The 16,785-nt window shown below is 44.6% G+C and overlaps 1 protein-coding gene across 4 annotated transcripts in view; it reads right to left on the bottom strand.

Moving 5' to 3' along the window:
* The window catches only part of PLEKHG4 (pleckstrin homology and RhoGEF domain containing G4), a 92,784-nt gene that overhangs the window by 49,604 nt on the left and 26,395 nt on the right, over positions 1-16,785 (bottom strand). For all 4 annotated transcript variants that reach the window (XM_030227555.2, XM_030227556.2, XM_030227557.1 and 1 more), the window contains exons 3-6: positions 13,532-15,656; positions 8,132-8,347; positions 4,233-4,356; positions 3,102-3,195 (exon numbers count right to left, since the gene is read on the bottom strand). In XM_030227555.2, the coding sequence (XP_030083415.1) occupies positions 3,102-3,195; positions 4,233-4,356; positions 8,132-8,347; positions 13,532-15,656 (2,559 nt within the window). The remainder of the gene's footprint in view (positions 1-3,101; positions 3,196-4,232; positions 4,357-8,131; positions 8,348-13,531; positions 15,657-16,785) is intronic.

The following is a 16,785-nucleotide window of genomic DNA, read 5'->3' as shown; positions in this document are numbered from 1 at the left end:
TGAACTCTTCACCTCTCAAAACAGGTATAGTTTGGACAGCATAGAATAGAGGGACACCAAAAGGAGTTCAGAAAGCACCAGTGTAAATACAGGGCCTTTTGTTATTATTCCTTTTAAAAAGAATTAGGTATTTTTTCCAATGTTTCTCAGACTGAAGTTCCAGTTTTCTGGCTTCCTGCCTCAAATGGAAACCCATGGCCAGACTTAACAACGCTGGCACAGTCTGAAGCACAGGCTGCCAGGAATGTTTGCACAGAGGGGAGAGTCCCCAGACACCTCAGTCAATCTCTAAGTGACCACTCTAATGGAGTAGCAGGGGTTCCCTGTCTTTAACGTGGGACCAGTTCCTCTGTACTTCTGCACTAAGTGAGAATGCAAATACACCTCTTGAACAGAAAGGTTTGCACAGAATTTCTCTGCTTTCAAATGCTAAACTGACTCTTCCCAAACAACACATGAACACAGCAGATTACAGGATTAAGCCTTCACACTGATATGGGAAACTCGAAAGAATCTCACTTCATTAAGACTCAGCAGAGGGAAATCCCACAGATACTTGCTCACTGAAGACAGGGCACACATTCCACTGTCCATGCCCTGTCTGCTCACTGAGCAAGGGATCAGTCTAGGACTTCTGAGTAGCAAAGTTCCTCTTAAGAGCCGCCCTCCACAGCACAGAGCTTACTGGTGACTACCTGTAACCAAACATTACAGCATTTACCCTGCAAAAATCCTTGCTCCAAAGCATCATTACGCAGTTTCCCACAGGAACAAGCCTGATCTATTCCTGCAACATGCACTCACTGTGCACTTCCCTTCACCTCCGCACAGAGCTGCCAGAGTTCCTCCTGCTTCTTCCTGAGATAGCTCTGCAGCAGCTTCTTATTCTGCCCCACTCCCTCTGCTCCAGCTGCTGTCTGGGACAGAAAGATTTCCCACCCCCACAATAGTCTAAAAAGAAGAGGGGAAAAAAATTATGGAAGAATACAACTGGGCCTACCCTGAAGGCAGAGAGGACAAGCTCCCACCAGTTTACCAGGTGGTTCTGGACAGTGCAACTGACAGACTCCCAGTGCTGTAGAGAAAACTAACCTACAAGCATCCAAAGTTGTCAATTAGCACTTAATTCCAAGCATGCATTCATTCTGGGAAGATGGAGAAATGGAAGAAAAATTTCCTCAGGCTGACATATCCTGACCCAGGAACCTCTGCTTCCCAGCAGTCGCTTTAGGCTTAACAGACCCCAGCAGGAAGGGACTCTGCAATAGGGCATCTGATCTGTGCTTCCCCACTGTGAACCCCCTGCTGGGTTAAGAGGAAAACAGCCACTCAGATTGAATAAGCAGTCCTGGACCTCAACATTAAACAGATTCCAGCACATTATCATAGTAGGCTTCATAGAAACTATGCAAGTAAAATCCTGTATAAGGCAAGTGGTGGACAGCAGAGAAATGAGCTCTAGAGACAGTCTGCCAGAAACAAGAGACACTGAGATGTGCAAGGGATTTCAGAAAGGACCCCAAGGAGGTGATCTGCACTGTAACCTTAGAGGTACAACATCCAGTCTGTACCTCAGTGCAGTCACTGGCCAAGCTAATCCTGCTGTGCTCCAGAACACTCAGCTTGCCTCACTGTAGTTACACTCAGTTTTCTGTATTACTCTACCCTTGTTCCAGAGCAGAGAAGAACATTGCCATGGGATTAGAGTAAATGCTGAGGATCTTAGTGGGGCCAGGGATTACTCCTGTGCCATAACTAGGTGATGAGCTACCTGAACCGGTCTCCTTTACAGAGTCTTCAGAAGAGTCAGTGTAAGGATCAAAAATGCATAAGCAGAGTAATCAGCCTCTGTATATAGTCAGAGTAATCAGTCACTGTTACCTGGTGCACACACTTAGGTCCAGCAATCTGTCTTGCAGCACATTAAACTCTGTTAACTGTAACAACACCCTGATAAGGAGGTGCTCAGAGCCAAAGAGCCATCACAGCACAGCAAAAAGTTTCCCCCTCCCTCGTTTCAGAAGGGAAACTTAAGGTTAAAATGGCATTATTACCATGCTTGTGTCAGAATTGAGACAGCCAGAACATGTTACTGATTCCTAAATCAGGCAACTAAGACTGCCATGCAACTTACATGGACAGTGAAATGCTCAAAAGCTTTAGCAAGCCCACTGCCATGTGGGCACAGCATAAAAGAGAACGTATTTGCTTATTACCTCTGCAGAACTGAGCAGGGCACAGATTACTCCTTCACCACAGAGAATGAGCACGCTGATAGAGCTCACAGCTCCACCCAGCCCAGGAAGCAGGAGGACAGACCTCTGAGTCAGACTCAACTTTCAGATGTGGCACTGAAGCACATAAACCACAGACATCAGCTTCATTAAAACATTGCCCTGGTCTAGTTTGCAGAGTTTGAGTCCTAAGAGACCTAAGCTCTGATTTAAAAGGAACACCTGCTTAAACAAGATTAGTCATCACTACAACCCATCATCTCCCTGTCTTTCTAAGAGCAGTTTCTATCTGGGAGGGGGGGCAACATAACCCACTGGCTTCCCAAGTGACTGATATGAAAGCTTTTGACCTGAAGCAATACAGTGTAACAGCACATCCGATTCTAATCATTCACTGACAACTGCATCAACAGCTGCACGTGCTTTTCCACCTGGCACAGCAAGCAGTGTCCTTCCCTTCCCGTGACAGCAGGCAGAGGCCTCTCTCCCTCCCTTCTCTGTGGCAGGCAACAATCCCTGCACATTCCACACAGCTCCTCGGTGCAAGGGAAAACACCTCCAAGCAAGATAATTCATGACAGCATTGAGACTTGAGTATGGCCTGTTCTCAGCACTGAGATGAAAGCAAATTTGGAGGGGTGGGGAGGGGTGTTCTCCCCTAACTCAGACTTGCTTAGGTTTTTTGCTTTGTCTGCAGTCTGGCAAGTCTAGGTCATCCTCCTAAAGCAGGGCTGGGTGCGTATCTCCACCTCTCAAAGCCAACTGAAAGCCAGGTGGCAGATGGAGACATAAGCAGCAGATGGAGATGCAACATCCAACCACGACAGCAAGGCAACCAGTGCTCCTCTGCCCAGGCTCCAGGCTCACCTGCAACGTGCTGAATGCCTTGAAGAGAGCAGGAACGGGAGAACAGCGACGAGCATCCACAAGAACAGTCAGACCCAAAGCCTGACATTCTGGTCTGCAAGGACAAAGATAAAAAGGTCACCTTTGTCACCAATGAAAATTAACAAGAATATAGAAACAGAACCTGTAGTCACGGCAGGGTGAAAAAACAGTACATTATGGCTTTATAATAACAGGAAATAATTGGCCACCTTCTCCTAAACAAAATATATACACAGAAACCACCAAATAATTGCTCTGTTTCTACCTCTGCCACATGATTCTATGACTTCCATTCAATTTCCCATTTCTCCTATTCCTAGAATATGTGTCACCGATAGCAAAGGTGCTGACGCACACTGGATAATCCACACAGGAAAACCAATTCTTCCTAATTGTGTTCAGAGACAAGCTTGGTTTCAGCCTCACTGTTTCAGGAGAGCAGCCAGTCTGGAGCAGACCCAATGCCTACCTCATCCAGAATCAAATTTGAAGGGAGAAGCATAAGAAACAAAGCATGAGTTTCCCATAGATTAAGCCTGCTCCCTTATTAATGGTTTAAAGGCCTCAAAAAATCACTATCAGAGTTGCTTTACCTCTTCTTATTTAATCATCTAGAAGTGAAACATCGCGCAAACTCCAGCCTGCAGACACAGGCTGTTTTCAGCCACACATCAAGGCAGCCTCTCAACCCTTGCAGATCCTCCCTCCCTCTCAGCTTGGAGGCCTGGCCCTAAAATATCATGTCACAACACTACCACAGAGCTGCTGCATGACTGAACCATGATAGCTCCCAAATCCCATTTTCTGAACTAATGAAGGACAGCAAGAATGGCTTGGATTCAAGGCAACACATGAAAACATTCAGTACATACCCAATTATTTCACACCATGTGCACACAGCATATACAGAATAGGCAAAGTGCTTGCTGAACACAAGCCTGTTCACCCTAGCAGAGATTCCCACCTGTGTATTTTCAGAACTGTCCGGATCAAGTCCCTAGGCCAATAAGGTCAACCTCCTTCCATTCCTGCCTCATTTTCCACCTCCAGGAAAGGCAAAGCAGACAGGGCAGCAGCTGTCTGCCCTGTCAGCCCAAGAGCATCACAAACCTTGGGATGCTGTGCAAGTACAGAAGAAGGCGCACAAGCTCAGTGGTATTGCAGTGGGGGTTTAACCAGGCTGTGCTCCTTGTTGTTATTATGGCCACCGCACGTCCCGATTTGTCTCTTGTACCTGTAAAAAGAGAGGGGGGTGGAAATCACACAAGTCATTTAACAGAGCCTGGTTCCAGCTCTGTATGCATCATATTCTCCCACTACGACCCCACCACCTTCCTGGAAATCGTCCACAGAACTCAATATAGTGTATGTTGCAGATGGTAGGAGGCTATAAGCACACTTCCAAAGTACCCAAATGCCTGGGGCAGAGTGAAGCAGATGAGCTCAGCTTGTCTCTCTCACGGTAGTGTTAAATTTGTACTGCTGTCCTCCACCCAAATAGATGCTCTTCATAAATATGGCTGAAGTTGCCTAACAATAATGAGAAAAGCAGAAATCTCATAAATTCAAGATACAGAATCTCTCACCATCACATTGCTGTCAGATGAGAGAATGCAGACAGGTCTGCAGAACATGCACTACGTTATGAGAATGGGCACATGCTGCATGCTGAGCCCAGAATGTAACCAGTCAGCTCCTGCAAGCAAAGCCCTGGAGCAGGAGCCCAGAGCTGCTCCTCAGAGGAGAGGACAGTCCAGGAGCACACTCCTGCCTGCCTACAGCTCTGACAAAGGGCAGAGGCAGCGCTAGGCTTTCATTAGATGCAGAGCTTGCTCAGTGGCCAGGGAATAGATACAGCCCAGTATGGGCAACCCAGCTGAGTTGTGATACACTCAAGAAGGAGAAATCCCTCTGCTTCAGTTAGCCAGGAAGGACAATGCTTCTCTGACACCCATTTCCCAAAAGCCCTAAGTCACAGCTTATTCACAGGAGGAGAAAGACCTAACAGTGCCAGCTCTGGGATTATGTCCAGCCTCCTCTCCAGATGCAAAAGCAGGGTAAAGAGCAGGTGGACAAAGCACTGTGGAAAGCCAGAACTGCTTCTGAGAATCAGGCAGTACCTGCAGTGAGCCTGCTCAAGCAAATGGGAAAGTAAATTATTTGGGGAACAGGAGGGACCTCTTTCATGTGAAAGTAATTCACAAGAACAGAAGCCATTTCCTGTCATACAAACAGTATAAGAGGAATGAGGGGTGGGCAGAAATCCCAAGCACAAGACAAAAGCAGAGACATAGAGAAATCTGTTTCTTTCTCTCCTTAACTCTGCTCCTACCACAGGAGATACTGTCCTGGACCACCTCTCTCCCCCATTCCAGGGACAAGCATGAGAGCTGTCAGGTAAAACAGACACAGATGGACAGCCACAAGCATGGAAAGCTGCCCCAGTGTAATCTCAATCTGCCACTTGGACATGACTTGAGTAAGGGCCACAGACACAGATGGACACCATTTTGAAGCAGGGCTTTCTACCTCCCAGGGACCAAAACTGTGACACAGGCTTTCTCCTGCTAACAAGTCTTTCATCATCAGTGTGATTCGGGAGGACTTCTATTACTCTTGAAATACTGTAGCCTGGATGCTGCATTATCAAAGAGATTGAATGAAACTAGAAAAAGCTCATTAATATAACTTGTTTCATAAGCTAAGGGGACCATCACAAAATAAAATTAAAAACCAAACCCCTCAATTACTGTAAAAACGGCTCAATAAAAGCTTTTTAATTTTGAAGCAACATCTTCTGTCCATCAAGCAGGTTGAGCATCACCAGAATTTGATTAAACCTTGAACATCCACCTAGTAGTCTGGGAATTGCCTGACCAGGTCAAAAAAGCAACCAGAGCCACCAGGGCCAGGTCTTCAACAGTGGCATAATCCAAAACTGAAACTATCCTGGAAGTTTCAGCTAACTACATCAGCTACTAGTTTATTACTTAGCTCTTATTCACCATTCATTATAAAAGTTATTCCTTCTAATGTAATTACTGTATCATTATCACTGACTAACATAAAGCATTTAACTGAGTGGTGAGTACATTCCCTCAGGTGTGAGGATTGCCCACTGAAACCCCAAAGAGGCAGAGAGGTCATTCAAATCTGATAATGCTTTTACAGGAAACATAATTCCCTCCTTAGAGAAAAACTTGCTTGGAAGCAGTATCAAACCAAATCCTTGCTTCTTGTGGGCATTTGAAGAGTACTCGATATCCCTCCATTATATATTCAAATGCTTTTGTCTCATTTAACAGTGGTACATTATGATAGGAATCTGTGACAAAGGGAGTGTTAGGTAACATGTTCAGGTTCCTGCAACAGCATGGACTGAGAGATTCTCTGAAAGACCCTCTCTAATCCTGTAACTTTTTGGGCTGTTATATACAGCATAAAAATGTCCAAACTGCTCAGCAGACCAGAAGATTAAAAATCCTCCTCTGGAATTTGTTGTAACAATTCATTTCCTAATGCAAAGTTACACATATGAATGTACCATTACTCTGCCCTGCCCATGGTTTTCCATTTCACCTTCTTCCAGAAACTGGAAAAGTTTTAACTCCCTTCTTCCTTCCTGGCACAAAGGTGATTTCACCTCTTTCTCAATCATCCTATGAGATAAACAACCTTCCAGTCTCTTAGTTGTAAGACATCCAGTTTAGTTACAAGAAAGGGCTGTAACCCTTCTCTGCACCACCTCTAATATTTACCATTTCCTTTTAGAGTACAGCCCAAACTATTTCAGAGGCATCACCAACAAGTATACAGAGGTAAAAAATCAGTCTCTTAATCTACCTAGTTGTCTCCTCCCCTTTATATAACTGAGGTCAAAATGGGTCTTGCAGACCCAGCACCACCTGGGAGATGCCTGTGCAGCCTTTCTGCTCTCCTTCCCTACTCCTCCACACTGCACAGTCTGCCTGACCTCTTCTCTGAGGTTGGGCTCTCTGCCCAATTTTCAACTCATATGTGGCCCGAGCTGATCAAATGCAGCTCCTCCTGCCCCACACTGAACAACCCTCTCGCTGGCTCTGAAAGGACAAGCCCACAGGGGTTCCTTACACAGAGCTGCCAAATGCTGCTTCTCACTAGAGAGGTAGATCGTACTTCCTTTGCTTTACTTCATGTTTGGTTAAACACAATGACATCTTGTGTGTGCCCTGTACACCAAGCAACCCTGGCTGCTCTGTCCAACAGCCTCAGCTTTGTTCACCCCTCTGCCAGTATTCATCCCATGTAGAAATTTTATCTGCAGCTATTTGGTATTCATTGCTCTATCAGATGCAAACACTGAATAACATTTAACCTACAACCTGATTCTGGCAGAATAATTCTGGTAAGTTCTCCCTTGATAGCTGGTTTTGTCATCTGCTATTTAGCTACACTATCGTTCACCCTACATGTTGCTCATCCACTTCACTGGGATATTCCTTTCAACACCATGTGTCATGAAATCAAATGTTTTCTAAAAATCTATTATATCTACGTGGCTACATTTAGCCAACTAAACTTCTAATTACCAAGAATAAAACTGGTTTTCAAGAGTCCTGTCATAGAGCATCTTCTACATTCCTATCCTTTAATTACCTAGCAAGTGAATCAAGTTCCTATTCTTCTGACCGGGTCTGATGTCAGGCCCACCAGCCCATCATTAGCTGCACCCTCACTCTGCTCTTTTTGAACTCCTGGTATGAGCCCACAGATTTGGCATTTCTGACTCATACACGCTTGGTTAACATTTTGAGACTCCTGAGAGCAAATGAACATTAATGGGAGGGAAGTTCTACTTCCTGTCCTGCCCATTCGGAAACTTCAGAGGATTCAAGAAGTGGAACTTCTGAAGAGGTTTGGGGTGAAAGAAATAGAATTGGCACCCGTCTCCAGAACTGCATAAGGAGGCTCACCTTCCTTGCCCTCCTACAAACCACATTTCCAAGACACATTCTGGCTCAGCTACTCACCAGGCAGGTAGGCAACTCCACTCCTGAGCACTTCTGGGTTCACATCCTTGACCATGGTAGGTGCAAACTGACCACCCCAGGCAGTTCCAGAAGTTGGGGATGTCGGGGGAGTAACAGGAGGTGAAGTTTTCTCCAGGGCACTGCTTTTACTCACTGGTTTCAACACACCTGTGCCAGTTGCCTCTTTTCTCATCTCTGTCTCTTCTGACATCATCCCTGTAAGACAAGCAATAAATAGAAGTTCGAGCAGAATTCCACCCAAAAGATCCCAGGTAAGTACCAGACTGAGGAGGGATGTGCCCCCAGGTCCAGCACTCTACAGCTCTTCCAGCCCTTTAGCCAGTAGCATGCATGTTCTAAAACTGGTTATAACATTAATACTACTGTAATTCTAAAAAAAGAAACCAATTTATTGTGAAGTTTGCAAAGTATAAAAGCTCAATTCAGATGGGGATTACTACAGTCAAAGTCCTTTTTAAAGGTAACATATCAAGCAGTACATGTCTGCTCACAGCCTGAAGTCTGGCACACTGCAAGTCCCTGGCTGAGATCCAGCAGTCTGAACATGCTGAAGTGATAAACCAGCTTCTGACAGGGAGGGCTACTCCATCAGGACAGAATTACTCCTCCAACACCATTTTCAGATTGGTTCCTGAAAATATGGAGTCAACTGGAGGCTGACAAATCAGCTGGAAATTAGCAAAAGAGACCTTGTTCTCTTGTTCAGCCTTTTTTAATTAACATTTAATGTGAAAGTCAGAAACACATTTAAAAACACTGAAGAACAGGATGATTACACCAATCAGCTCCTGCACAAGAACTGCAGAAAATGCTTCCTTTGTCTGACACCTCAGCTCTAAAGTACACGTTATCAGAATCAGTTAATTGTAAACTTAAATATCTTGGCTAGTACATGGAAACTAAGGCTAATTCTATCAAGTTTCAATTTTCATGTAAAATTATCCAGAAAGAAGGAAAAAAGTATCTGCCCACTGTGCAAGAAGTATTATTCCCTATTTCCCAACATCACAAGAATTAGAAGCCAATAGCACATCTTCAATAATAGATCTTTAGTATCCTAAGTACACAACTAGGCTATCCCTGTGTTTGCAGAAAGCTATACTAAATAAAAGACTATACTTCACTACAAAACCTGATCCTTCTGTATCTACCAACAAAAATATCAACCTTTCTTCAGGAAAATAAGAGTGGAATATTTATTTGCTTGCTCTGAAGACAGACATTTTAATTGCTATGTAAAATTTACTTCAACCATCCTACCATCCTGCTGCATCAACAACGCTGACACTTGACTCAGTTTATTTACTAACAGATTCCAATACTTCATTAAAGAGCAGGACCAGGAACTAAGCAGTCCTTGAAGTGGCTTTCAATACAAGTTTTAGCAGTGAAGGAGATTTACAGGTTGAAGCTTAGCCTGGACTGCTTTCAAAATTGCTAAAATGGGTGAGAGAAGTGCCTTGAGCAGCATGGCTCACTGCAACAAATCATGTAGCAGTGGGGGAAACTAGGAGGAGCTCCCAGGCACTGCACCATCAAGGGCATGATAGAATAGCTGCTCATTCCTCTTTGGTAACACCACTGGTTGAGGAGCATCCCTGGGATCCAGCCTGGCATCTGCTGCATTTGGCCACATATGCTGCCGTGATGGCTTCAGGGCTCTGCCCAGTTCTGGGCTGTAACAGAGCCCCAGTCTGTTCCTAGGGCAACCTCAGCCTCTACCTCCCAGTGGTGCAAGAGGTGACATCCGCTTCAAACACTGCTACATCTTCCTGAGCAGCACTTTAGAGGGGCACTGATCTCCTGCAGAAATGGCATCTTGAACATCACAGAGTCACGGAAGTTGTGCCCAAAGGTTTCACATTAAGACAGAGTAGACTTTCTATGAGAACATGGAATCACCTTATCAATGAGCTGTAAGGACTGGCAATAAGAACTACACAGTTTGTAGTAAAGGGATCTGCATTAAATGACAAAAGCCGGCAGAGAGGACCAAAATGTGAGATTTCAAGAGGACAATTACAGGACCGTAGCTGTGTTCCACACAGTTTACACACCAGAGCAAGAGAAATACATAAATGTATATGACAGTCCTGCCTTGGATGTCTCTAAGGAATGAGGCAGCAGCTCTCAAAAGATAGGAGAGAAACATTTTGCTCAGCCTACCACACACAGCCGCAGTAGCGGGGCTTTTCAGCCCTGAGGAAACTTCACTAAAGCTGTGCAGCCTCCAGACCATGCACATCTTGCCCAAACAAAACTCTTCCCCGAGCTTCTGAAGGCCAGCTCAGATCTGAAGATGCCAGCTCTCCCAAACAGGCCCAAGCACACTGTTTGTTATTTGCAATCCGGGGCGGAGGCTCTCACTAAAGCGGAAATTGTCCAATGCGGAGGATTACATCTAAAAGCAAATTGAGAACAGGGACATCTGAATTTGCCGTGTTTGCAGATTCCACCTTTCCCCGAGGTCAAGGAAGTGGGAGAGGAGGATTTGCTTGTGTGCATTTCAAAGAGACATTAGCATTTTCCCTGCAAACTGCCCCAGCACCAGTATCACCTATGCTAACATCAGGTAGTCACTGGGACCAGGAACAGAACGCCCTAACAGGTGCTGCTGAATATGCCCCAGTGTGGCTTTTCAGCCTACTTTTTGAATATCAAGATATTTTCCACCCACAAAATAGAGGAACTCTTTCCAGAGCTGCAAAGTTTCAAAAGCCACTTTCATTTAGATGTTAGTCATTAGGAAAAAACAGCAGTCACATTATCTGTGAATGGAACCAGTGTAAATTTTAAGCCACCAACTCAAAACAGTTCACATTTGACTTCAGACGTTTTTCTATTTATATCTAAGTCTTTCTAAGTTAGACTATTTGTGCACAAAAGAAGCTCACGGAGAATGGAAGTAAAGGGAGAGAGTTAGGGGACAAGGAAAAACCTGCAGACACAGCAAACTCAGATGCCCCAGTTCTGAACATGTATTTTGACATAGTCAACAATATCTGCTGTAACAAGCAAGCTCCTCCACCTCACACAAAGCAAACTGTGCCTCTGCCCACTGCTGCTGAGGTGTGAATTTCAGATCTGAATTGACCCAGTAAAGCTTAAGCTTTGTTGCTATTTATAGTTTAGGCAAGATACCCACAGTTTCCAATCATAGCAGCAAAGTGACCTCAACAAGACATAGAGAATTTAACCTACAGAACCACCTTGATGGAAAAGTAAAGTCCATTTGTAGGACATTTGCTTTGCTTTGTAATATTATCTCTGAATTATCTTGTAAGTACATCTCTGAGGGTTTAATGGGGCTAGATAAGGAGATGGCTTGTTTGGATCTCAAAGCAATCAAATGTAATTGAATGGATTAAGTTTTTTGTAGTGCCAGCTATAGTGTTTAAGAACTACTGCCAGCATTAACAGATACTTGAGCTGCCTTTTACCATAAAAAGTTTATTTGGATAGTTTGGGTGGTTTTCCTGGCAATTTAGGCTGGTTTTTTTCGCTTTACAAACACTAAGATAATAAGGTTTGCATTTTTATTAAACTGCAATGCCCAAATTTAACATCAGCAGACTTGAGCAACAAATGTCACTTATTTCAGCCAAATCTCCAGAAAAATTTGTATTGTATTTCATTAAAAACAAACTCCGTGTGTACCCCAGAGGGGTCCATCACTGCTGAAATCTCCAGCAGTGGCCAAGGTTTATTCTTTGGACCAGTGAAAACATCACACATTTTATAACAAGCTGGACCTGGTTAATTTTAAAAGAGAAGAGATAGGAACACTGAACCAGCAGCCACAGCACTCATGAACAAAGTGTCCACCCAGCACTGAACACGGACTAGAAGTTCCAAGGCCTGGTCCTGAGCAAGCAAGAAGTCAGGCCAGGTTCAGGCTGGCCAGGGGAATGGATACCCACAGCATGGTTATTTCCTCACATATATCCACCAAGACCCACAGGCAGGTGGGTGATTTTTTTTTTTTTTCTGCTTGTGGTGATAGATGCTCAGAGAGACACGCGCTGCAGAAATAGAAACTTTTGAGCTGACCCCTCCATTTCACAGAAGAGAAATGCTAGTCACTTCAAAAGTTTCAGAAATGCCTGGCAACCCAGGCCTTGCCTAACTATAGAATTAAATTAGTTTGATGCAAATGTTAATGAAATTTTATTTTAATCAGTGGACACTAATTTAGCTCCATTAAAAGGTCACTAAGATATCAGGTAAAATGTGACTTTTGGGCACTTGAGAAGCAGCTGTGTGTGCAGTCAAATGGAAACATGCAGTAGCTCTTGGCCACATAATTGGGACCAGGGCAAGCATTACAGTGGCAGCACATCCCAAGACAACCAGCTCTGGATCTGTTGCCCCAGAGGATCAAACACGCTCTAGCAACATGGGTCTGTACACCAACCCTTTCAAGAGTCCTCACTCCAACATTTCAAGCTGGGTAATTTTCCTAGCCAGGGGTCTCAGGGAATGAGAGCTGCTGAACTGGAATGGCATGTTCCACCCGCCCCCGCCACACACCCGCTCCTCTGTGTGATCTGCATATCGAGCTGCAGCTTTCCAGACTCAGCAGAGCTGGGCAAAGCCCACACCGGGCCCATGCGGTTACACACCGCCTGCCTACAGTCTGGTGCAAAAGGCAACACCTGGATTGCCCTCTCAATTCCTCCTGAAGAAGCACAGCATCAAAAAAATCTGGGTAATACCTGCTTCAACATTCCATCTGAGCTGAAGTTAGATGCTTAATTTCTGTGCTCTCACTCAAGTTAAACAGCTCCTACTTGAAACACAATCGAGCTGAAGAAAGCATGCCGGAGGGGAAGGCAGGGAAGAGGGGGGAATCCCTCAGCTCTGCAGTTTGCTGCCTGAATCAGTTATCAGCACTTACATTTGTTGATCTTCAGGTCACGTTACACAACTAGTATTTTACTGTGGCATCCACTGCTGTTTCCTCTTGCCACAGCCATCTTCCTAAAGCCAGTTTTCAACTATGAAAGACTTGTACTGTTAGACAAGTCTCTCCTCATACATTCCGCACGTCATGAATGTAAGCAGGAGGAGGTCACCAGCAATCAGATTAACTGAAATTAAAAGCTTCTTCTAATGGAACTTTGTTCTGTACCAATGTAAATTTGCAAAGAATTATTAAACAAAATACCACAATAAACTCACCTGTGAAGAGAAAGCTAATTTCATGCCACAAAAAATGACAATTTAATCTCTTCCCAGTATTTTGTGCTATTACCCCAAAGCCTCCCAGATGTATTTATCAAATCCTGCCTGATTAGTAGTATTCAAGCAGTACTCCTTGAGGATTTTGCTTTCAATTCATGTTACCAAACACAACCAACAAACACCCAATGGCTGTACCTTTAGGAGGTGATACCCCCGACGATGCCTCTGTCTGGGAGTGCAGAGTAGAAGGCTCTGTATGCCCCTCAGCAGGTTCTGAGGACAGTGGTCCACCCTCCAATTCCTCTTCAATGGATTCCAGTGTTTTTGAGGCTGTAGTCTTCAACCTTTCCCTGTAAGAACATCTTTCCTGGTTCTCCACCTGTCCCTGCAAGTCCTGTATTGCAATATGCCCCAGGTTCAGCAGAGAGTTCTCTTCACTTTCACAGGCATGGTTTTCCACCAGTCTTTGTGGTTCCTCAAACACCCCTCCTGACCTCTGGGTTTTGAACAGACTTGAGTTGTCTTCTTGTGCACTGGGAGCCAACAAGTCACTGTTAATTAATTGTTCTGCCATCTGATTCTCCTCTGCTGACTGGGCAGTTTTGAGTTGTATGGCTTCTTCAGCCTTTTTATGCTCTTGCTCTTCACCATCTGATAACATTGCATCCTCTGGAGCTTTCACAGAACAGTGACCATGACTAGTCTGCTTTTCACTTACAGTCAACATTTCTTTAGACTCTTTCACTTCTTCTTGGCTGTCCCTTCTTCCCACCTCAAATTCATCTACATCTCTTTGGCTCTCTTCTGGAGGACTTAATGCAGAACTACTATTTGCTTCATTATTGCTGCAGCAAACGCTTACATCTGCCATGTTCCCTGAAAGAGAGCCTCTCTCCCCACCTACGTCTGAATTCTCAGGCAATGTAGTGACCTGAACTGGCTCAACACTTCCACTGACACCCTGGCAAGAGACATCAGAAGCTTCCTTTAGTGTGCAACATGGTCCCAAAGGCCCTAGGACAGGTACAGAAGAAGCATCCATCAGTGTCACCTCCTTTTGACTCTCAGTCAGTGGTTCTGTGTGTACTCCCAGCATCACTTCCTCTTTAGCAGCAGTAGCATCTAGAATCACTTCTGGGCTCTGCTCCAATGGTTCAACACCAGCATTTTCACTAGGTCCATCACTTTCACGTTCCGCATTTCCAAGGGCACCAGACACTTGTGCCTTGCAGCTGACAGCATCTCCAGCACACACATCACTGTAGCTGCACAGTGTGCATCGCCGATCCAGTGAGTGCTCACTGTGAGTCTCCCGCTCTGCAGATGAATCTTCTGTATGGCAAGCAGGAGGCTCAGCCACAGGGAAGTTATCACCCATACTTCCAGGATCAGCTGGTATCAGCTGACCTTCTGGGGACAGTTCTCCATGTGCCATCACTATGTTACCTTCCAACGGAGTAACACTTTTGAGAACTTCTGTAGGAGTGCTCAGACCGTCCATTTGACAGTGCTCTTTCTGCATAAGTGCCGACTGAATTAAGTTCTTGGAGTAGGTGTTGTCTTGTATGACAAAAAACCTGTGCTTGCCTTTAGACTCATTCACTCGTGCCCTGGGCTGAGTTAGATAACTTAATGCCAGTGACTGTGTTAAAGATCCTGTTTGTGGCCCAAATCTGGGCAGTGAAACTTCTGCCAGCTCAACGTACTCTCCTTCAAGGTCACTTTCCAAGTTTTCTTGAGTCACAGGATTCGTACAGACACCATTGATCAGAGCTTCGTTTAACTGTGGAGCTGAGCTGCTAATGACAGGGTTGTCTCGATTTGCGCTTAGTTCCTGTAGATACTGAGACCTCAGGTCTGGTGAACTGCACTCAGTACGGTCTGGGGGGAGGCACAAAATTGAGCGTTCTTCTGTTATTTCTGGAGAGATGATATTGTTTTCAATTATTTTTGGTTTATTTATAAATTCAGGATTAACCACTTTATCCCAGGGGACACGAAATATTTTCTCATCAGTGGTTAGTAAACAATTTTCCAGTGCTATGCCCATCCGCTCTCCATTGAACGTACTCAACCATTCCAGAGTAAAAATAGAGGTATATGAAACTTCTGGAATCACCACTTCTTCTATATTACGCTTATCTTTTGCCAAACATTTCAATACAATTCGTGGAGGCTTCTTCACAGAGGGGACCACCTGCAGGTAGAAGTCACCAGGCTTCAAGATTTGCCAGTCAATGGAAGCTAGCTGGATTACAATCTTCTCTTGAATACACAGGGGCCAGCCCGCATGGCGAAACAGCAATCCGCAGTATGGAGCCTGTGGAGACAAGAGAAAGTGTTTTCAGCACCAGCAAAGGATCTCAACTCAAACTTCTCAGTACGAGAGATCAAGAAAACAGATGAATTTAGGTTCTTTGGTTATGGATGTAGGCAAGTTTTCCACACTAAGGTCTTCTCCTGAAAAGCAGAAATAAGAAAACCTACCCACATAAACCACCAGCGCAGGACAGGTGGCCACAAGCTACACTGGGAGGCTCCAACCTCCCAGTGAAGGGAAGAGGACAGTGCAAAGACAAACCAGGAGACAGGAAGCAGCAAATGAGGAAAGCACAGCAGAGCCACAGAGAAAGAAAGCAGCAAGTGCCATCAGCAAGCTGTGAGGAACCACACTTAACATAACAGCAACTTCCTCATTCCCAAAACATAGAAGCACTCAGGCCATGCCTCAGACAAATTCCATCCAAATAAAAGAACTGAAGTTTCATGGCTGAACTGACTTGACTCAATTATTTACAGCTTTATCACAACTTCAAAAAATAATGTCCAGTGCTTTGAACTTGATTTTGTTTGGGTAAGATTTAAATTAAGGCATTATATAAGCCATCAATTCCACAATTAATTTCATCTTTTTCTGTATGACAAGGCTTTGGATGCAATTAATTCAAGTATTTTGGCACAGAGCAGAGAAACCAGAGAACAGAAAGGAACTTCCTGGATCCTCACACACCTTGGAACAACAGGTACTGGCATAAAGCAGTTTCTTATGTTCATCAAGCCTTACCTTCAGCCCCACCAGATTTCTAACTTTCCTTGCACCTGAAGCAAAGTTGCTCACAGGTTTAGAAACCCAAATCCTACAGATTCAGTAATTCCTCCTCCTCAATCCTGTATTTTCTGGATGTGTTTCCATTGCTTAGACTTACTAACCCATGTCACATGACCTTAGCATGTCTACCTTCATCATCTCCTCAGTGTGCCTGAAGTATCTCCTTTGTAATGCCCACCTCTTTTTCTTAAAAACCATTTGTTCATTGTGCAAAGCATTGCAAAACACTGCCTGTAATGGCACCAGCACTTCCCAAATGTGCTAGAAGCATCTCTTAAAGCTAAGATCCCACTTGTCTTTGAGTCACACTCCTACAGTAACCCAGTCACCTACTGGTTTT

This window comes from Serinus canaria, chromosome 11, assembly GCF_022539315.1.
Source record: "Serinus canaria isolate serCan28SL12 chromosome 11, serCan2020, whole genome shotgun sequence".
Lineage (NCBI taxonomy): Eukaryota > Metazoa > Chordata > Aves > Passeriformes > Fringillidae > Serinus > Serinus canaria.
Note: the sequence above shows the minus strand (reverse complement) of the source record. Positions and strands in the feature narration are given on the sequence as shown.